This window comes from Pipistrellus kuhlii, unplaced genomic scaffold (assembly GCF_014108245.1).
Source record: "Pipistrellus kuhlii isolate mPipKuh1 unplaced genomic scaffold, mPipKuh1.p scaffold_m20_p_12, whole genome shotgun sequence".
Classification (NCBI taxonomy): domain Eukaryota; kingdom Metazoa; phylum Chordata; class Mammalia; order Chiroptera; family Vespertilionidae; genus Pipistrellus; species Pipistrellus kuhlii.
Window position 1 is genome coordinate 16,807,664 of NW_023425427.1, and position 17,047 is coordinate 16,824,710.

The following is a 17,047-nucleotide window of genomic DNA, read 5'->3' on the forward strand; positions in this document are numbered from 1 at the left end:
GGAATCTGCTCAGCCTCCTCGGCTTTCCCACAGAATTAGCAAGGCACAGTGAAAAATGACACCGTTGCCCCACACTTGCCGTACAGAGTCCTAGAACTGGCAAAGGATTTGTGAGATTGTGAGACTGCATTTACAACTGTAACAACATGCCCAGAAATGAGCTCTTCAGCAGAAAGCTGAGACAATCCTCTCTCTGCCCACCACTGCTTTTTCAGATGGTGTCTGTGTGTGTCAAATCCGTGGCAGCCACAAGCCACTGCTAATGGAGTCTGTCACAAACATTCTCCACTGCCTCCTGTGGAGAACATGGCTTAAACCAGTTTATCTGCTCAAAGGATGTTTTATCTTTATATACCTGTCAATCAAAAAAAAAAAAAAAAAAGCCTTCTATCATTTGGTGTCAAGACACAAGGCTCCACTGACAATTTCTGAAGTACTGAGGGAAGGAGAGAAAAATGAGAAAGAATCAGACAGTCAGCGGGAAGGGCAAAATCTGATTCCCTGTGCACCTGGCTAATTCTGATTGGGGCAGGAAATAACCGTGGGCTACAAAGGGCTCGGATAGGCCTGCAATTCCAACATTCTTAATGAGTGCAGACGGCTCACTGTGGAGACTGTGAGTACCATCACTAGAGACCTCGGGAGGCAGCCTCCAACAGGCAGCCACACAGGATCGCTGCTGCAGACAGAAGTGGAAAGTTCAAAGTCACCTCAAAGAGAAGGTACGCTGGAAAATGCCAGTCTCAACTGTGGAATGCAAATTAAGAAGACACATAACAGTATACATTTAAAACCCCATATGGACTTTCTCCTTCTTTTACAAGGAAAAGGAAACCTCTCTCAAAATATAACTGTTAGTTATATAACCACTTGGATAACAAAGCATAGATTTGCAATAAATTCCCCAAACTCCTGTGAACAAAGGCATCATCTAGTGGCAACATAATCAAACTGCAAACACACGATCAATTCAGCACTCATGCTGTGATGGCCTCACATTACTGCATATTCTCTCCGCATACCCATGGGGTCTTCAGCACGACCCACCCTGGACCTGGTGGTTCTCTGTCTTGGTTATATGTCAGAGTCATTTAGAGAACTTATACAAGGGATGAAATTTAACATCCTTCGCAATGGATGCAACCAGGCTCAATAAATACTTAGTGGAAGTCAGTGCAAGGTAACACGCCTCAGTGTGCATCTACAAAGGAAATAGAGGCGTTTTTATTTCTGCACTTACCTTGGGTTTCGCACAGAGACCAAAGTCAATCAGCTTTATTTTATGATTTTCATCAAACAACAAATTTTCCTGGAAACACAAAGATCTTTTGATAATTATAATGACTTCCTTATAACACATCCCACCTCTAGTTATTTCTGGGGGGGAGGGGAAACAAACAAACAACTTAAGGATTTTATATTTAAAAACCTGCATATAATGGAGTAAAAATAATTTTTAAAAATAATTAAATGACAAGAAGTATAGAAAGGGAGAGAGGCAAATGTTGATAACTGTATCCCACTTCCCCTCAAAACACATTAGCATAAACCATTTTCTCCTTAGTGCTCTGAGGTTCAACTACAAGCAATGTGTGCTAAAAGAGTGAGCTCAAATCTTAGGGTTGAGTATAAACAACAGGAAAGGGATAGTAGCACTGCCATATTTTGTTGGGCCTTTTCTAGGTCCCTGGCCCTAGTACCAAGCAACATTAATACCCATGTTCACCACCATCCATATTAGTCAGAGCCTACAGTCTTAAGAGTATTCACGTTTTTATTCTGTCCTTGAAAAGTAGTCTGCCCACACACTGAACTGTTCCTGTCTGAGGCATAATGGAATGAAAATTAAAGGAAGATGGGGTTAAGAAGAGAACTAAATGGAAAATATTCAATCTTTCAAAAAATAGGGACTGTTTTAAAACGCCGCGGGATGCAAGACAAATTGTTAAAAATCAGGGCTGTCCCGCCAAAAGCGGGACGTCTCATCACCTTAGGTTAAGAAGAGAACTAAATGGAAAATATTCAATGACAATATACTCAAAGAAAGCACTTAAAACTCTTGTTTCCTAGAGATAAAATTCTGACTTTTATATGCCATGGCTGATTACAAAGACATTTATGATGTCACACCCAATTGGCAGATAAACAGAATATCAATAATAAGTCCACTGAAAAAACCCTACCGGAAATCAAAAGGGGCGGGGGGCGGGGCATATTATAGTGGGGGTTGCGGGGAGCAAAGATGGACTCTAAACAGAAAGAACCTAGTCATAACAGGTAAATGATGCTGAACTCGCAGGTGACCATCTAACTGTGACAGTCACTTACCGGTTTGAGGTCCCTGTGCGCATAGCCCTGGCTGTGCACGTACGCAACTGCAGAAACGATCTGGCGGAAGACGACACGGGTCTCCTCCTCTGACAGGCGATCCTGGGAAATGATGTAGTCAAACAGCTCTCCTCCAGGGCAATACTTAACAGCAACAGAGACACACAGACATTGTTACACTTACAAAACTTCCGTCAGAGGAATCTTCCAAACATACTAATAAAAGCCTATGTGGTCGTCACGCCCTCAGGTGAAGACCAGAGACTGTAAGTCTGTACCAGGAGCCCAGCTCTACAGAGGGTCCTCAGAGTTTGTGGAGAATGGATACCAGAGCACAAAGCTTTAGGCTTTCCATCCCTTCTTCTCCAGATCAGCTCCATGTTTCTGTAACCTGGGGTTTCCATTTAAGGCTTCAATTCAATTTAGCAATTAAAATACTATCACAAGAGGCCCAGTGCACAAAATCATGCATGGGTAGGGTTCCTAGGCCTAGCCTGCAATCAGGGCCATCTTCTGCCTGTTCACCAGTCCCCAGTCCCGCCCCACCGCTGACACCCACCCTGGTTCCCCGTGGTTCCTCATTCACCATAGAGCGACAGGAGCCTGTGGGCTGGGGGGAGGGACCAAGAGGTGGTCAATGCACCTCATAGTGACTGGTCGATTGGTAGTACTGGTCATTACGCTGTTATGGTCACTGGCCTTTTATTATATAGGGTAGTATATAGCCTCTGACCTCATAATTCTATGTTTAGAAATTGTTCCTACAGATATATTCTCAAAACAAAAACAACACATGTTCAAGGTCATTCACTACAGTAGCACTGTTGGTAACAACAAAAGGCTGGAAACAATTCAAATATGTTCACACTATGGAAATTATGACACAGGTATAAAATGAAATTCTATGCAGCCATAAAAATAAAAAAAATTCTTGTCCTGGCCAGTGTAGCTCAGTTAGTTGAGTTTTGTCCCATGAACCAACAGGTCACTGGTTAGAGTCCCAATTAGGGCATATGCCCAGGTTATGGGTTCAGTGGTGGGCTAAACACTCAGTAGGGGGCATGCAGGAGGCAGCAATGGATATTCTCTCATTGATGTTTCTTTCTCTCTCCCTCTCCCTTCCTCTCTCAAAAACATAATTTAACAAAAGAGGAAGCTCTTCATGAATTGAAATGGAACAATCTCCGGTATTAAGTGAAAAAGCAAGGTGCAAGCATATATATTGATACTGTGACTTGCAAAAAGCATTCTACTGAACAAAAGAAGCTAAACACAAGAGTACAGTCGTATGATTCAATTGTATCAAGTTCTAGAATAGATAAAACTAATATGTGGTGACAGAAATCAAACCATTGGTTGTTGAAAAGAGCAGTGGGTAGATGAGGTTAGGGATTAACATCAAAGGTCAGAATAAACTTTTCCTATGTGATGAAAATGTTTTATACCTTGACTGGGGTGGGAGGTACATGGGTGTGTACCTTTTTCAAGCTGTACACCTAAAGTGTGCATTTTATCATATATAACTTATACCACAATCATCAATCTTTTTCAATGCTATCCAATACGATTTACATTAAAAAGCCTACTTTATATTTTCAAATAAAGAAATACAAAGTAAAGCAAAACAAAAACATTAAAAATCTCTATAAATGCACATATGTAGATAGTTTCCAAGCTAAAATGTTAAGTGAGGGGGAAAAATACAAGGTACAGAATAATATAGTATGTGACCATTTGCGTGGCAGAAACCAATAAGCTACACACATATGTATAAAATATAAATAGGCATTTGTAAGTACATGGAAAATCTATAGGAAACACAAGAAAAGTAAGTGATTTACTCAGGAGAAAAGAAACTGGATGACAGAGATACAGAAGAGAGTTTTACTTTTTAATATATACTCTCCTATATCTTTTCAATTTTGCCCTAGGTTCATGGAAGGGTTTTTTGTTGGTGGTGGTTGTGTGTGTGTGTTTTTTAGAGCATTTAATTTGGACAAGGGAATCAACCTTTTAAAAAGACTTTAAAATCACACTATTGACCATGTGGGTGGATCGATGGTGTAATAAAGAGGAAATGGTTCTAGGTCCAAAACTTGCAGCATTATGAATTTTAAAATGTGCTTTTAAAACAGAGCTAATCTGTGAAAATGATGTGCAGTTACAAACTGTTTGAGATTAAGGGAAATGAAACAAGAGATGAATGATGCAGGTTCTAAAGACTTCAAGCTTCAGGCCAAAAAAGGCAGGGGAAAAATTAAATGAGTTTGGTTTGCATAATACATACGCTGAAGGCTTGTGGGTTGAATTGTGTTCTCCAAAAAAGGTATGTTGGAAGTCCTAAAACCCGGACCTTATTTGTAAACAAGTTCTTTGTAGATGTGATCAAATCAAATAACATCATATTGGATGAGGGTGGACCATTTGAAGACAGAGGCAGAGAATGGAGTGATGCATCTGTAAGCCAAGGAATGCCCAGGATTACCAGCCACCATCAGAAATTAGGAAAGAGGCAAAGAACAGTTTCTTCAGAATGAACCTTGCCCACACTTTGACTTCAGATTTCTAGCCTCCAGAACTGTGAGACAATAAATTTCTGTTGTTTTAAACCACCAAGTTGGTGGTAATTTGTTACCATAAATACCATCTAAACTAAAACGAATCCTTCCCCCTAGGGACAAATTCCAACATATTCTGTCCATTAAACCACACCTCCCCATTAAGAGTGTATTAGAAAGGGAACATTTACAATGAGTCTGCGATTTATAACAGATTCTATTTCATCTAAACTGTTATGGACAGAACTCAAACAGGTAAAGCCTTAACATTTACTCTAATATTTCAGGTGAAACGTACTCCTCTCTTTAACAATTGATAAAGTGAATGGAAATGGTATGAATGTTTGTTCCCACCTAAAAATATAAAATACATATGTTGAAATTCTAAACCCACAAAGATGTATTAGGAGGTGGCCTTTGGGAGGTGAGAGCGATGGGCGGGGGTCGCGGGGGGGGGGGGGGGGGAGGCATAGGAGAGAATAAAGATGGAATAAACAGTGATGGAAAGAGACTTGACTTGAGGTGATGAACACACAATGCAAAATACAAATGATGTGTTATAGAATTGTACACCTGAAACCTATATGATTTTATTAACCTATGTCACCTCAATAAATTCAATAAAAAAAAAAAAAAAAAGAGGCTCCAGGAGATCCCTTAGCCCTCCTATCATGTAAGGACACAGTGAGAAGGTGCCAGCTCAGAACCTGGAAGAGAGCTTTCACCCAACCACACTGGTGCCATGATCTTGGAATTCCTAGCCACCAGACAGTGAGAAATAAACTTCTGTTATTTGTAAGCTTCCCAGTCTGTGATATTTGTTATAGCAGCTCAAAAAGATTAAAACAGTGAACGAACACAGTTAGGTCTCTGTAACATACTACAAACCTCAAGAACCATGAATATTTTGTTGGTTGTCTCCAACACATGGTAGAGTTGGCATATATGCTGATGTCTCAGGTTTTTCAAGGCATCAATCTCTGTTTTGACCCGGGGCAAATCACTCTGTGGCAAAACATTGTATTCAGTGTGCAATAAACCAATTTGGGAAGTGTTCCAAGAATCAATATAAAAAGATTAATACTGAGCACAAAAGCAATCACAGCCTCAAAACAATATTCCACAATACAGAAAATATAACAAAACTTATTTGTATATACATAAAAAAGGCCTTGAGGATTTTCTGAAAGACAAATTTAATGTGGATTGATAACATAAAGTCCTGAAAATTTTTAAATCTCCAATTCCCTTATAAGAAACAAAGAAAATGACAGAAACTCTACTTAGTGTGCATGCCTGAGCTACCACTTTTATTCTTAGTAATGTTTCATAAAAATGTCAGTGAAAGGTATGAATATATTCACTATCTCACTCTTCCAATTTTTCTAGGGGTTTGAAATTCTTCAAAATAAAAAGCTGGTTGAAAAGGAGGATAAGCCAAGCTGAAAGAATTTCAAAGTCCATATTAAAGACAAAAATATAGATATCCTTGGAGTAACATGTAAAACTTTATTATAAAAAGGGACTCAATCTAATGATCTGTGGCTTAAGATTCAATTATCTAGGACCATGCAACCAGATGTCAGGTCTTGACCAAGAATCAATTGTAATTTTGACTATTTTAATATGATAATCTTTTTTTCTCTATTGGGGAGAGTGGAAGTTGGATAACTAAAACCCTGGAAGTAATAAAAATATTATTAAAGTACTAGAAAGTAATTAAAATAAGCATAACAACACAAAATATAAAAACAAAATTAGAAGAAATAAATTAATGAATTAATGTTACCATACTGATGCTTTAGAATGAATTTTGAGTATCAGTTTGGTAACACACTTTGCAATAACAATACACATTTTGTTTGCTATTTAAGTATTTGCAGTGTTCAAATGAGTAAGTCATACTAAAGTTGCAACTAAAGTTTACATTGCTTAAGGAAATTAATTTAATCAGATTTATAATCACTGATTTCATTCATGAGGGCTCAAGAAAAAAATGTTTCTAATGCCTTTTATTTGCTTTGTAAATATATTATTGAGCTCAATAAATAAAAATATTAAAGAAGAGCCTAAATTATCAGTTGAAACTAAACCATATGAAAGATGATATATAGAATTAGGAGAGAAAAAAAAAGACCATTCAGGGTGAATACAAATACTGGACAGGGAATAATAGACCCAAAAAGATCAATAAAAGAGACAAATTTTCCCTCAATATAAAAACAAAAAAGTTTATGTATATTATAGCCAAGATCGTAAATTGAATGAGCTGCATTAATGAGCATCTCAACTCTGGAAAAAAAGGCTGATCAAGAAAAGAAGGGCCAAAACCGGTTTGGCTCAGTAAATAGAGCTTCGGCCCGCAGACTGAAAGGTCCCAGGTTCGATTCCTTGGTTGCGGGCACATCCCCAATGGGGGATGTGCAAGAGACAGCTAATCGATGTTTCCAATCCAACTCTCTATCCCTCTCTCTTCCTCTCTGTAAAAAAATCAATAAAATATATATTTTTTAAAAAGGAGGATTTCATTAAAGAACTACAATACTTGGTTATTTTGTGTTGGTTTTTTAAAAATATATTTTATTGATTTTTTACAGAGAGAAAGGGAGAGGGATAGAGAGTTAGAAACATCGATGAAAGAGAGACATTGATCAGCTGCCTCCTGCACACCCCCCACTGGGGATGTGCCCGCAGCCAAGGTACATGCCCTTGATCTGAATCGAACCTGAAACCCTTCAGTCTGCAAGCCGGCACTCTTTCCACTGAGCCAAACCGGCTTCGGCTACTAAGGTTATTTTGGATGAAATTCTAGGACGTAAGACCCACCTATACCATAAAATAGGTAACATTGAGTTAGAGTATTTGAATACCAAGAAACATCTTCAAGACCATGAAACAACTGCAGAAAAATGGATCCTACAGGCTTCATACATATGCCATTGCCTTGCATTAAAATTAAGGACAAAGTAACCCCTTCCCTCAGATTGCTTTTTAAAACCTGCCAGTTACACATAACTGGCAATTTAAATGCAAGAGAAATATTATCCTAATAATATTATTCTAGAAAATTAGAACAAATTTGGGTTTTCATTCACAAAACTGATGTATAAATATTTTTTAAATAATTTTAAACTTACCCCCAGTGCATTTTTATCCATGATTTTTATAGCTACCATTTCTCCAGTAAGGATATGGCAGGCAAGTTTGACCTTTGCAAAGCCACCTAAGTGTAGAAAAATTATAAAGAGATAAGCAAGACTAATCCAAATATCAATAGCAGAGCAAACTGAGGACTCAGGCACAAACACTGCTCCATCTGCTTTCAAAAGGCTCTATCAATCCATACTTTCCTATAAGTGTATGGCTCTTTCTTCCTATCGCCTCCAAAGTGTTAGCCATGACTCTAACCTCTCTTCAATCCAATAAATAACTGAAGATTTTCTTTTTTTTTTTTTACCGTGATAGTATATTTTTAATTTTTTAACAAATAAGAAAACAAAATTCATCCTTTAGAAATATGCTTTATAATTAACATTGCAATCAAATTTGCTTTATAATTAATATTGCTAGAACACAATGTAAAGTTGCCGAGACAAAAGTCAAGTAACATAAAACTTCCATTCAGTTTTAAAACTGGGAAGATGAACAATTATGTTTTAAAACTGTATCAAAAGTGCGAAAATTTCTCCACTTAAGTATCTAAAAGAAAGTGCCAACTTCACATTTCTAAAAAAAAAACAAAAACTACCAACAGTCCCTCCCATGACCTTTCCCCTCTCAGAAAATAGCAACTCCATTTCCCAGGTGCTCCAGCCAAAAGCCAAAGGTGGGCCATCCTTAGTCCTTCTCTGTTGTCTCCTACCCCATATCCCACCCATCAACAAATCCCATTGGCTATATCTTCAAAATACACCTTGAGGTAAACAGAAAGGTACTGACTGGAAATGCTCTATGTCTTGATCTGATCAGGAAACATAGGCGTATATATGTATGTAAAAGTCCATCAAGATTGGTGCACTTTGCATTTTTGACTGTGTAATACCTCAATAAATCAAAACACACACACACACACACACACACACACACGTATATGTCTGTATACTGAATCCCACTGCTTTCACTACCTTCATTCACTACTACCAGCTCGTCCAAATCACCATCAGCTCTAGCACTGTTCACCTGCATTACTGCAATAACCTCCTAACATCTCTGCTTCAGCCCTTGCCCTTTTCTACCCAATCCTTTTACAAGCAAGCAGAGGGTGACCCTTAGAAACAAAGATCAGATCCCTCTCCAAATGACTTTTATTCTAAATAAAATGACTTACAAGGCCTCTCCTACTCCTTTCCTCTCCTTTGCTCCACTTTTCCTAATTAAAGTAGGTTGAAGAATTTTAAAACTACCTAATGACGGCCCAAACACACTAGACTCTAAATTGTTGATCTATCCTCTCTCCCCAAGAAAAAATAACAATTACCTGTCCCAATAGTTTCATGTATTTCATAGTATTTGAGAAGTTCATCATAATCTTTCATAGTCTTGCTGGAAGTTTACTCAAAATTACAAAAAGAACCTGAAAAACAGAAATAGTACAAGATTAAAAAAAAAAGAACTAGTATGAGATTATGTCCTCCACTCTTGTAACTGCAAATTTAAATACCGTATTTTTCGGACCATAAGATGCACTTTTTTTCCCCCAGAAGTGGGGGGAAAAGTCCCTGCGTCTTATGGTCCAAATGTAGCCTACACATATACTTTAAAAAAAAAGTTTTTTTACTTGCCCGGCTCTGTGTGGTCTCTGTGTGCTTGCCCGGCTCTAAAATGGTTCTAAATGCTGCTGTTTACTTTACAGGGTTGATTACATGTGTTTATGACTGTGATGTTGGGTTTTAATGCACATAAAATATTTTAGGACACTATTTGTTTCAGAATCTTTTTTTCTTCATTTCCCTTCTCTAAAAACTGGTGCGTCTTATGGTCCGGAGCGTCTTATGGTCCGAAAAATATGGTAAGTCTTGGGCACATAGATGATACTGGAAAAACTGGTTAGCCACATGAAAAAACACTGGATTCCTATCTCCCACCATACATAAAAACCAATTTCAGATCAAGTAAAGACTTAAATGTGAAAAGTAAGCCTTTAAAACTTTTAATAGAATAGTGTCATGATTTCCAGAACAAAGGGGATCTTTTAAAGTGCTAATTATAAAAATTCCATTAAACAATGTTAAAATTAAGAACTTCTGCACATAAAAAGCATCATTTCAAAAAAAAATCATAAATGTGAGAAAATATTTGCAACACTTATTACAATGGATTTTTTTACAGAATACATAGACTCTAAGCCCACAATACAGAAAAAGACAACCAAAGAAAAAATAAGCAAATGAAATACAAAAGCATTTCACAGAGAAACACAAATAACCAATATAAAGATGAGAAAAAATGCCCAACTTCATTAGGAAAGAAATAAGCAGCAGTGGTTAGAATGAGTCACTGAGAAGGTAATATTTAAGCCGAGATCTAATTCAAAGGATGAGAAGTGAGAAAAAACATCAACTGTGCTGGTAATCAAACTGGATATTCCTACCAAACCTTGAACAATGTTTCCAACAGGACCTGGACATGACCACCTAAACAATGTTTCTATACAAAACAGTTAAAATGACAGGGATCCTTTATTTGACTTACTGCTGCTTTCTCACCAATGACGTCCTCAGCCCCACAGTCTCCTAAATTACCCAAATGCTGAAATGCCCCAGTTCTCTGACAGCTTTCCTAATCCCTTTTTAAAACCACGCACCATAAGCCCAAATCATATACCCCCCTTTCAACTCACTCTGACTGAGACACCCCAAGGTCCTAGGAGAATGGTGTCTCTTGCAGCAGCAAACTAAAAACACCTAATGTTTCTTACTACAGATGTGTTCTTAGTGGCCTTTGGTTGGTAAACCTTAACAGTTGTTGGCACAAAAAGAATAAGAGGAAGAGTACTCCAGAAAGAAGAAATTTAGCTGCAGAGATTCCAGAGTGGGGGGGAAAAAAGTTGACATGTACTGAACTAAAACTACTTTTAGAGGTACCAGCAAATGGAAATGTAGATTTAGATCTGGGTTAGCCATATGGGAAAAACAACAAAAAGCACTGGATTGTCTCCATTTCACACATACACAAAACCAATTAGTTAGTGTAAAGACTTAAAAAAGATAAATCTTTACAATGCAGACAGTTTAGTCCTCACCCATACCAGCTAGGAGTGGTAAGAGGAAGAGGCAGAGAAAGAACAGTTTAGAAAACTAAGAATAAGAATACAGTTTCATGGAAGCCAAGAAGGAAGAAAAAGTAAAACTGTGAGAAGAAAGTTTCTGGGAAGTATATTTCTAAATAAATCTTCTAAAAGTGCCCAGAGTCAAGTTCCGGGACTTGAGTAGGTGCTACAAAGTAGAGTTCTCTTTACAGGAAGACACAGGGTGAAAGGTGAACCTTCCTAGAAATGATTGCTCAAGGGACTCTTGTTCCTAGAGGCTAATGTAGGACAAAACAAGACTTCAACCTTGGGAAGAGATGCCCCCACACCCCTTAGATAGACAAACAGGAATCAGAGGGGCCCAGGGAAATGGGGGTCACTGAGTCAGGCACAAAGAATCTTCCATATAGTCCAGCACAGCACACTAGGGCTCTGGCGTTCACAAAGGGGCTTGAGGCAAAGACCCAGCTAGTGATGAGACGCTCCTTTGCCTGGCCTGTCTCCTGGGTACAAGTCTCCCTCAGTGACCTAGCAGTGGATTTGCTCTGGCAGCACAGGGTTCAAGATGCCAGGACCCTATTCTCTCTAACAATCCGAAAGGCTGGGCACAGCCAACTGGACTTGGGAAGCAAAGTTCCACCTGGAAAGAGCAGAGCTCATACATCTTGATCACTGTATGATCAAGTAGCTGAAACCTGGTGCTAGTGCTCATTTCTAGAGCCAGAGAGTCTCCCTTCACCAAAGGCAGAGTTCCAGCAAGCCCGCTGAGGGCTCTGGGGTAGTTGGGTGGACAGCATCTTACTAACCTACAAGGTCCTGACTTTGGAAGACCTAGGGTGTGAGTTCAACCTGAGCAGTACAGTGGGTTTATAAAGAAAAAAAAGAAAAAGAAAAAGATGGAGTAATTAGCAAGGTCCTAAATACAGTGAGGATGGGTCATCTTCTTAAGTTGAAGTGGAGGGAAAAAAATGAAATGAATTTATCAAAAACAAAGTTCCGCCTGGAAACATCACAGAAGACAAATCGATTCTCACTGGGCACCTAAGGGACAGGATTAGAAAAGCCCTTAATGGCAATACTAATTCAGAAACCTTGGAAGGGCATTTGTCAGTGCTGCAAATGTGGGCATGAAATAGAACCACAAAACAGTCAATAACAGCAGTAAAGGTATTGAGGTCAACACAATGCTAAGAAATGTTTGGAATCCTGATGACAGTAAAGAGAAAGAGTAGGAGATTGGAAATGGAGGAATGCCAGGCGATAAATCAAGAACCACAAGAATCAAAATATCCTTTTAGAGGTTGGGGGAGGTAAAAGAGGGTAAAGGGGAATAAATAGTGATGGAAGGAGACTTGACTTTGAGTGGTGAACACATACACTATACAGATGATGTATTATAGAATTGTACACTTGAAACCTATATAATTTTATTTACCAACTGGAGGGCCGGTGCACGAAATTTGTGCATGGGTAGAGACCATAGGCCTGGCCAGTGATCAGGGCAGATCAGGGTCTTCCAGCTGCCGGCTGGGGCCTTCCTTCATTCTGCACCATGGTGGTCAGCACATGTCAGAGAGAGTTACCAAACTCCTTGTCTCCCGGTAGAACTCCCCAAGGGACAATTTGTATATTAGGTATATAATATATATATATATATATGTATATATATCACCCCCATAAATACAATAAAATTTTTCAAAATAAAATATCTTTTTAAAATGCCTAAAGCACTCTGATTCCATGAATCATTTTACTCAGAGATAAAAGGTAAATTATTATCAGCAATAAAAAGTCTTCAAAAATTTAGTCAGTGAATAGAACACTAGAGCAGAAGCTTTGGAAAGAAAAAAATATCAAAACTCAAGAAAAACAATCAGCTTTAAAAAAAAAAAAAAAAAAAAACTGGTCTTAGTCTCAACATTAAAGCTGAAATACCAAGAAAGAAAGATAAAGATCAAGGGCAAAAGACATGATCCAATAAACAATATTAGCCATTTCCTAGGAAGGGATGGCATTGGACCAACTTAAAAAAAAAGCTGACCTTTTAATCTAGCTTATCCTGCAGGAATGGGGTAGGAAAACAGCAGAAGCACAGTCAGTTCCTCAAGCTTCCACTGGAGTGGCAAAAGTTTCTCCAGGCAGGGAGACACCACACAGGACAAATCGATTCTCACTAGGGGCACCTAAGGAACAGGTTTAGAAATATCCTAACAGCAGTACTAATTCAGAAATCTTGGAAAGTGCATTTGTCAGTGCTGCAAATGTGGGAATGAAGTAGAACTATACCACCACCACCCTCTACCACCCCCCCAAAAAAAAAAATAGAAATCCTAAGACTAAAAAATTTCAAAACAGTAACAGCAATAAAGGTATTGACGTCAACACAATGCTAAGAAATATCTGGAATCCTGTTGACAAAGAGAATGAATAGATTGGAAATGGAAGAATGTCAGGCTACAAATCTGTTTGCAAAGTTGTCTGCTATAAAAGTGGACCATCAGTTCACTGGAGAGCAAATCCCCCACTAATGCAGTACTGTGGTATCCAGAACACAAGAGCTAAAGAAGAAACACAAAGGGAATGAAGTAGGCCTTAAAAAATGCAAGAATCCTAATTGCTGCTACTGCACGCCTGAGTACCATACAAGGACTGGGCTGTTTCAACTTGCCACACAGAGAGAGAAAGCACTCGGTAAGATGTTGGAGTTCACTTCCCCTGACAAGGGATATAACAGTTTCATAATTAACTTCTTGACAGATTTCTCCCAAATGACTTTGAACTTCCAGATCATGGGCCTTGACCAATTAGCAAAGGTAAACTTTCACTAATGTAAGATTGAACCATGCACCTTCTTTTTTACTTTCTTGTATTTTCTTTATATACCCTTCCCTTCCCTCAAATTAGGCTGTCTTTGCATACTACGTATGTGGACCTGCATTATATCTATTGAATCCAGGGAACATCATTTTTGCTACTGTATAAGAAAATGTGTTTATACTGCAAACAGATATAATGATAGATTTTACCTGGTTTTTTAAATGTAGATGTGGAGCTGGGATCGGAAATACTGAACACAGAAACGACTTCTGATTGGAATAATACAACTTTATAGCTGCTAAAGGAGCTATATGATCAGTCAAAATGAAGGCAGCCCCTGAAATGTAGGTAATGAAGAAGGAAACTAGACCCCAATCAAACACCTAAATGTCCCTGTGAGTGTGGCTAAATAGAATGGGGAGGGAAGGATGGATGAGAAGAGATCAACCAATGAACTTGTATGCATATGCATAACCCATAGACACAGATAAAGGGGTGGTGAGAGCCTAGGGCGGGAGGTGGGGGAGCAGTCTGGGAGAAGTTAATGGGGGAAAAAGGAGGACCTATGTACTACTTTCAACAATAAAGATTTTAAAAATAAATAAGTAAAAGTTTAAAAAAAGAACTGGAGGTCTTGAATGTCTCTGAGGAAACAAGAAATTGCCTAGATAATAGTAGGAGGTATAGCATTAAATTTTATAGGACAGCAACAAATTGGGGACATTTTCTTATTAACATGGCATAATTTAGGGCCTAAATTTTAGACTATGCTATTCATCGCTGAGTAATATACATTGTATTTACCTTACCTAGTGAGCTTGGTAAGACACTGATTCTGAGGATATTTCAAATGAGAGGCAGAGTACAGAATAGCTTATTATGTGCCTTGTAATACATTCAATTAACGTTCTGTCCGGCTCCCTTGCAGGAGCTACAGGAAGCATCAGCAAAGACATTCATGCCTAACGGTGTTAAGGGGCTGATTTGCTCATCTCCTTGACCCACAGTAGATACAATGGAAAGATCCGCTGGTGAAATAAGCCCATGAAGGTGCCATTAGGGGCATTTCTGATTTCTGCCACATGATATGGTAAACAGAAACCAAAATATGAATTAAAAAAAAAAAATCACTGGCCCCTGAGTAAAAAACTCCAGGCACCTCTGATACACGCCCTCCTTCCACCTTCCCCGATTCCACAACGGAAGAGAAATAGCAAAGGTGAAGAAGCTCAAGAACAATTACTCATCCTATGTGGCAGAGGCCTGATCACTCTCTAGGGATGCCCTCCTCTGGGAGTGTCCCTTTTTCCCAGATTTCCTGGGGCGAGCCACTCCTTTTACTGACACAGCACTGGGTGCACATTCCCCGCTTAGCGTGAGCCTCTCGAAAGCCACTACTTTGGGAAAGTAAAGGGAGAGGAAGGAATCGGACTAAGGGAAAGGGCTGATAACACCTTACACATTTCCTTTTTACTGAACTGCCCTAGTAAACTGAGTTGCACGAACAGAAATAACTGGAAAAGCTTGAGTTTCTTTCCGCAGAAAGGGTCATGGAAACGCGCATCGGAATTCGCATTTGTTGCAGCCTCCTGGGTGGCAAAGGCTTTGCCTGCACCTACTTGATTGTAAGTAAGTACGATCATTATTCCCACATACAGAGGAGAAAACCGGGGGGCGGGGGGCGGTAAAGCTAACCATGGCATCCAGGGAACAGGACCAGTAAGGTGGGGGCTCCGGTAAAATTCTCATCGGGGAGCAAACTGGGCTCTCGCCGCCGTTCTCCCCGCCTTGCCGGGACACCGGGGCGGGGGACACTGACCTGAGTGGCGGAGGGCCAGGCAGGGCGCGGCCGGGCACAGGGACAGAGGCGCCCGCTTAGGGTCCGGGCGAAGCTGCGAGCGCCTAAAGCTCCTCCGTGCCTTTCAGATCCTGCGGTTCTCGCCGCTTCCGCCCGCCAAGGGAATCAAACCTCCCGGGCCGGAAGGGGCGGGGCGCGGCGGAGGCGCGCGTGCGTCCTCAGACCGGAAGCGGGAAGTGCTGGCCTGGGAGTGGGCGTGGCCAGTGGCGGCAGGGGCAGCTGAGGTTGAGTTCTCTCCAAACCGAGATGAGCCCTTCCCTCGGGGGTGGGGGACACGCGGAGATTCTCTAAGCGGCGAGGACGTGCAGAGTTTCCACCGAACTCAACTCTCTCACCTTGTGTTCTGAAGTTGGTCTGCAAAGAAGTCGCTGGTAGTGGTCACGGTTCCCATCCGAGTCCTCCCCCACCACCAGATCTTACCGAAAGGTGTTGCCACGAGGAATAAACCCCCCTCCCAAGACACCAAACTATCCGTTAGATAACTCAAGGTACTGTAAATACCAACCCGGCATCATAACTGAAGTCTTTCTCATACATGTTACTGTTTGGTCATTATGTGTATGAATGGGCATCGCTGTATAAGTTACAATTGTAAAGGTAATTTGGTCCATGACGGGGGAAAAAATATAGCTACAGGAAAGAAAAAAGAAAAAAAAAATGCCGGAACCGGTTTGGTTCAATGGATAGAGCGTCGGCTTGGGGACTGAGGGGTCCCCGGTTCTATTCCAGTCAAGGGCATGTACCTGGGTTGCGGGCATATCCCCAGTGGGGGGTGTGCAAGAGGCAGCTGATCAATGACTCTCATCGATGTTTCTAACTCTCTATCTCTCTCCCTTCCTCTCTGTACAAAATCAATAAAATATTTTTTAAAAATATTAAGTATAAATTTTGAAACAGCTTTAACTCTTAAGTTCAGAAGCTATCCATGTCAGGATTCCCAGAAGCCCTGAAGCTGGGTTGGAACATGGAAGGCCCAACCGGTTCACTCTGAGGAATATTTTTAGATTAAGACAAGCAGCAGGTCCTAGGTCAGAAAAGTTCAGTCCGGTACACTGGGACCAGATGGGCGGCTGATCAGGCACTTTTCGACCTAGCTGCCTGGCCTCTGTTTTGCACTCAGCCCTCTCGCCTCCTGTAACAGCTATTGTGGACTCCTCCTTGCCATGAGTTCATCAGTTCATCACAGCAAAGCTTCCCTGGCCCTGCCTCCCCCCATAGCAGAGCTAGCAGAGGACTCTG

The 17,047-nt window shown here is 40.1% G+C and overlaps 1 protein-coding gene across 3 annotated transcripts in view; it reads right to left on the reverse strand.

Moving 5' to 3' along the window:
• The window catches only part of MELK (maternal embryonic leucine zipper kinase), a 53,236-nt gene extending 37,316 nt beyond the window's left edge, over positions 1–15,920 (reverse strand). For 2 of the 3 annotated variants that reach the window (XM_045579999.1, XM_036433370.2), the window contains exons 1-6: positions 15,770–15,920; positions 9,364–9,459; positions 8,024–8,109; positions 5,775–5,891; positions 2,329–2,472; positions 1,241–1,309 (exon numbers count right to left, since the gene is read on the reverse strand). In XM_045579999.1, coding sequence (XP_045435955.1) covers positions 1,241–1,309; positions 2,329–2,472; positions 5,775–5,891; positions 8,024–8,109; positions 9,364–9,421 — 474 coding nt within the window. In that variant the 5' untranslated portion in view covers positions 9,422–9,459; positions 15,770–15,920. Of the gene's footprint in view, positions 1–1,240; positions 1,310–2,328; positions 2,473–5,774; positions 5,892–8,023; positions 8,110–9,363; positions 9,460–13,174; positions 13,196–15,769 lie in introns of those variants that run through there. The other variant, XM_045579998.1, reaches the window with a different exon arrangement.
• Positions 15,921–17,047: the final 1,127 nt, after the last annotated feature.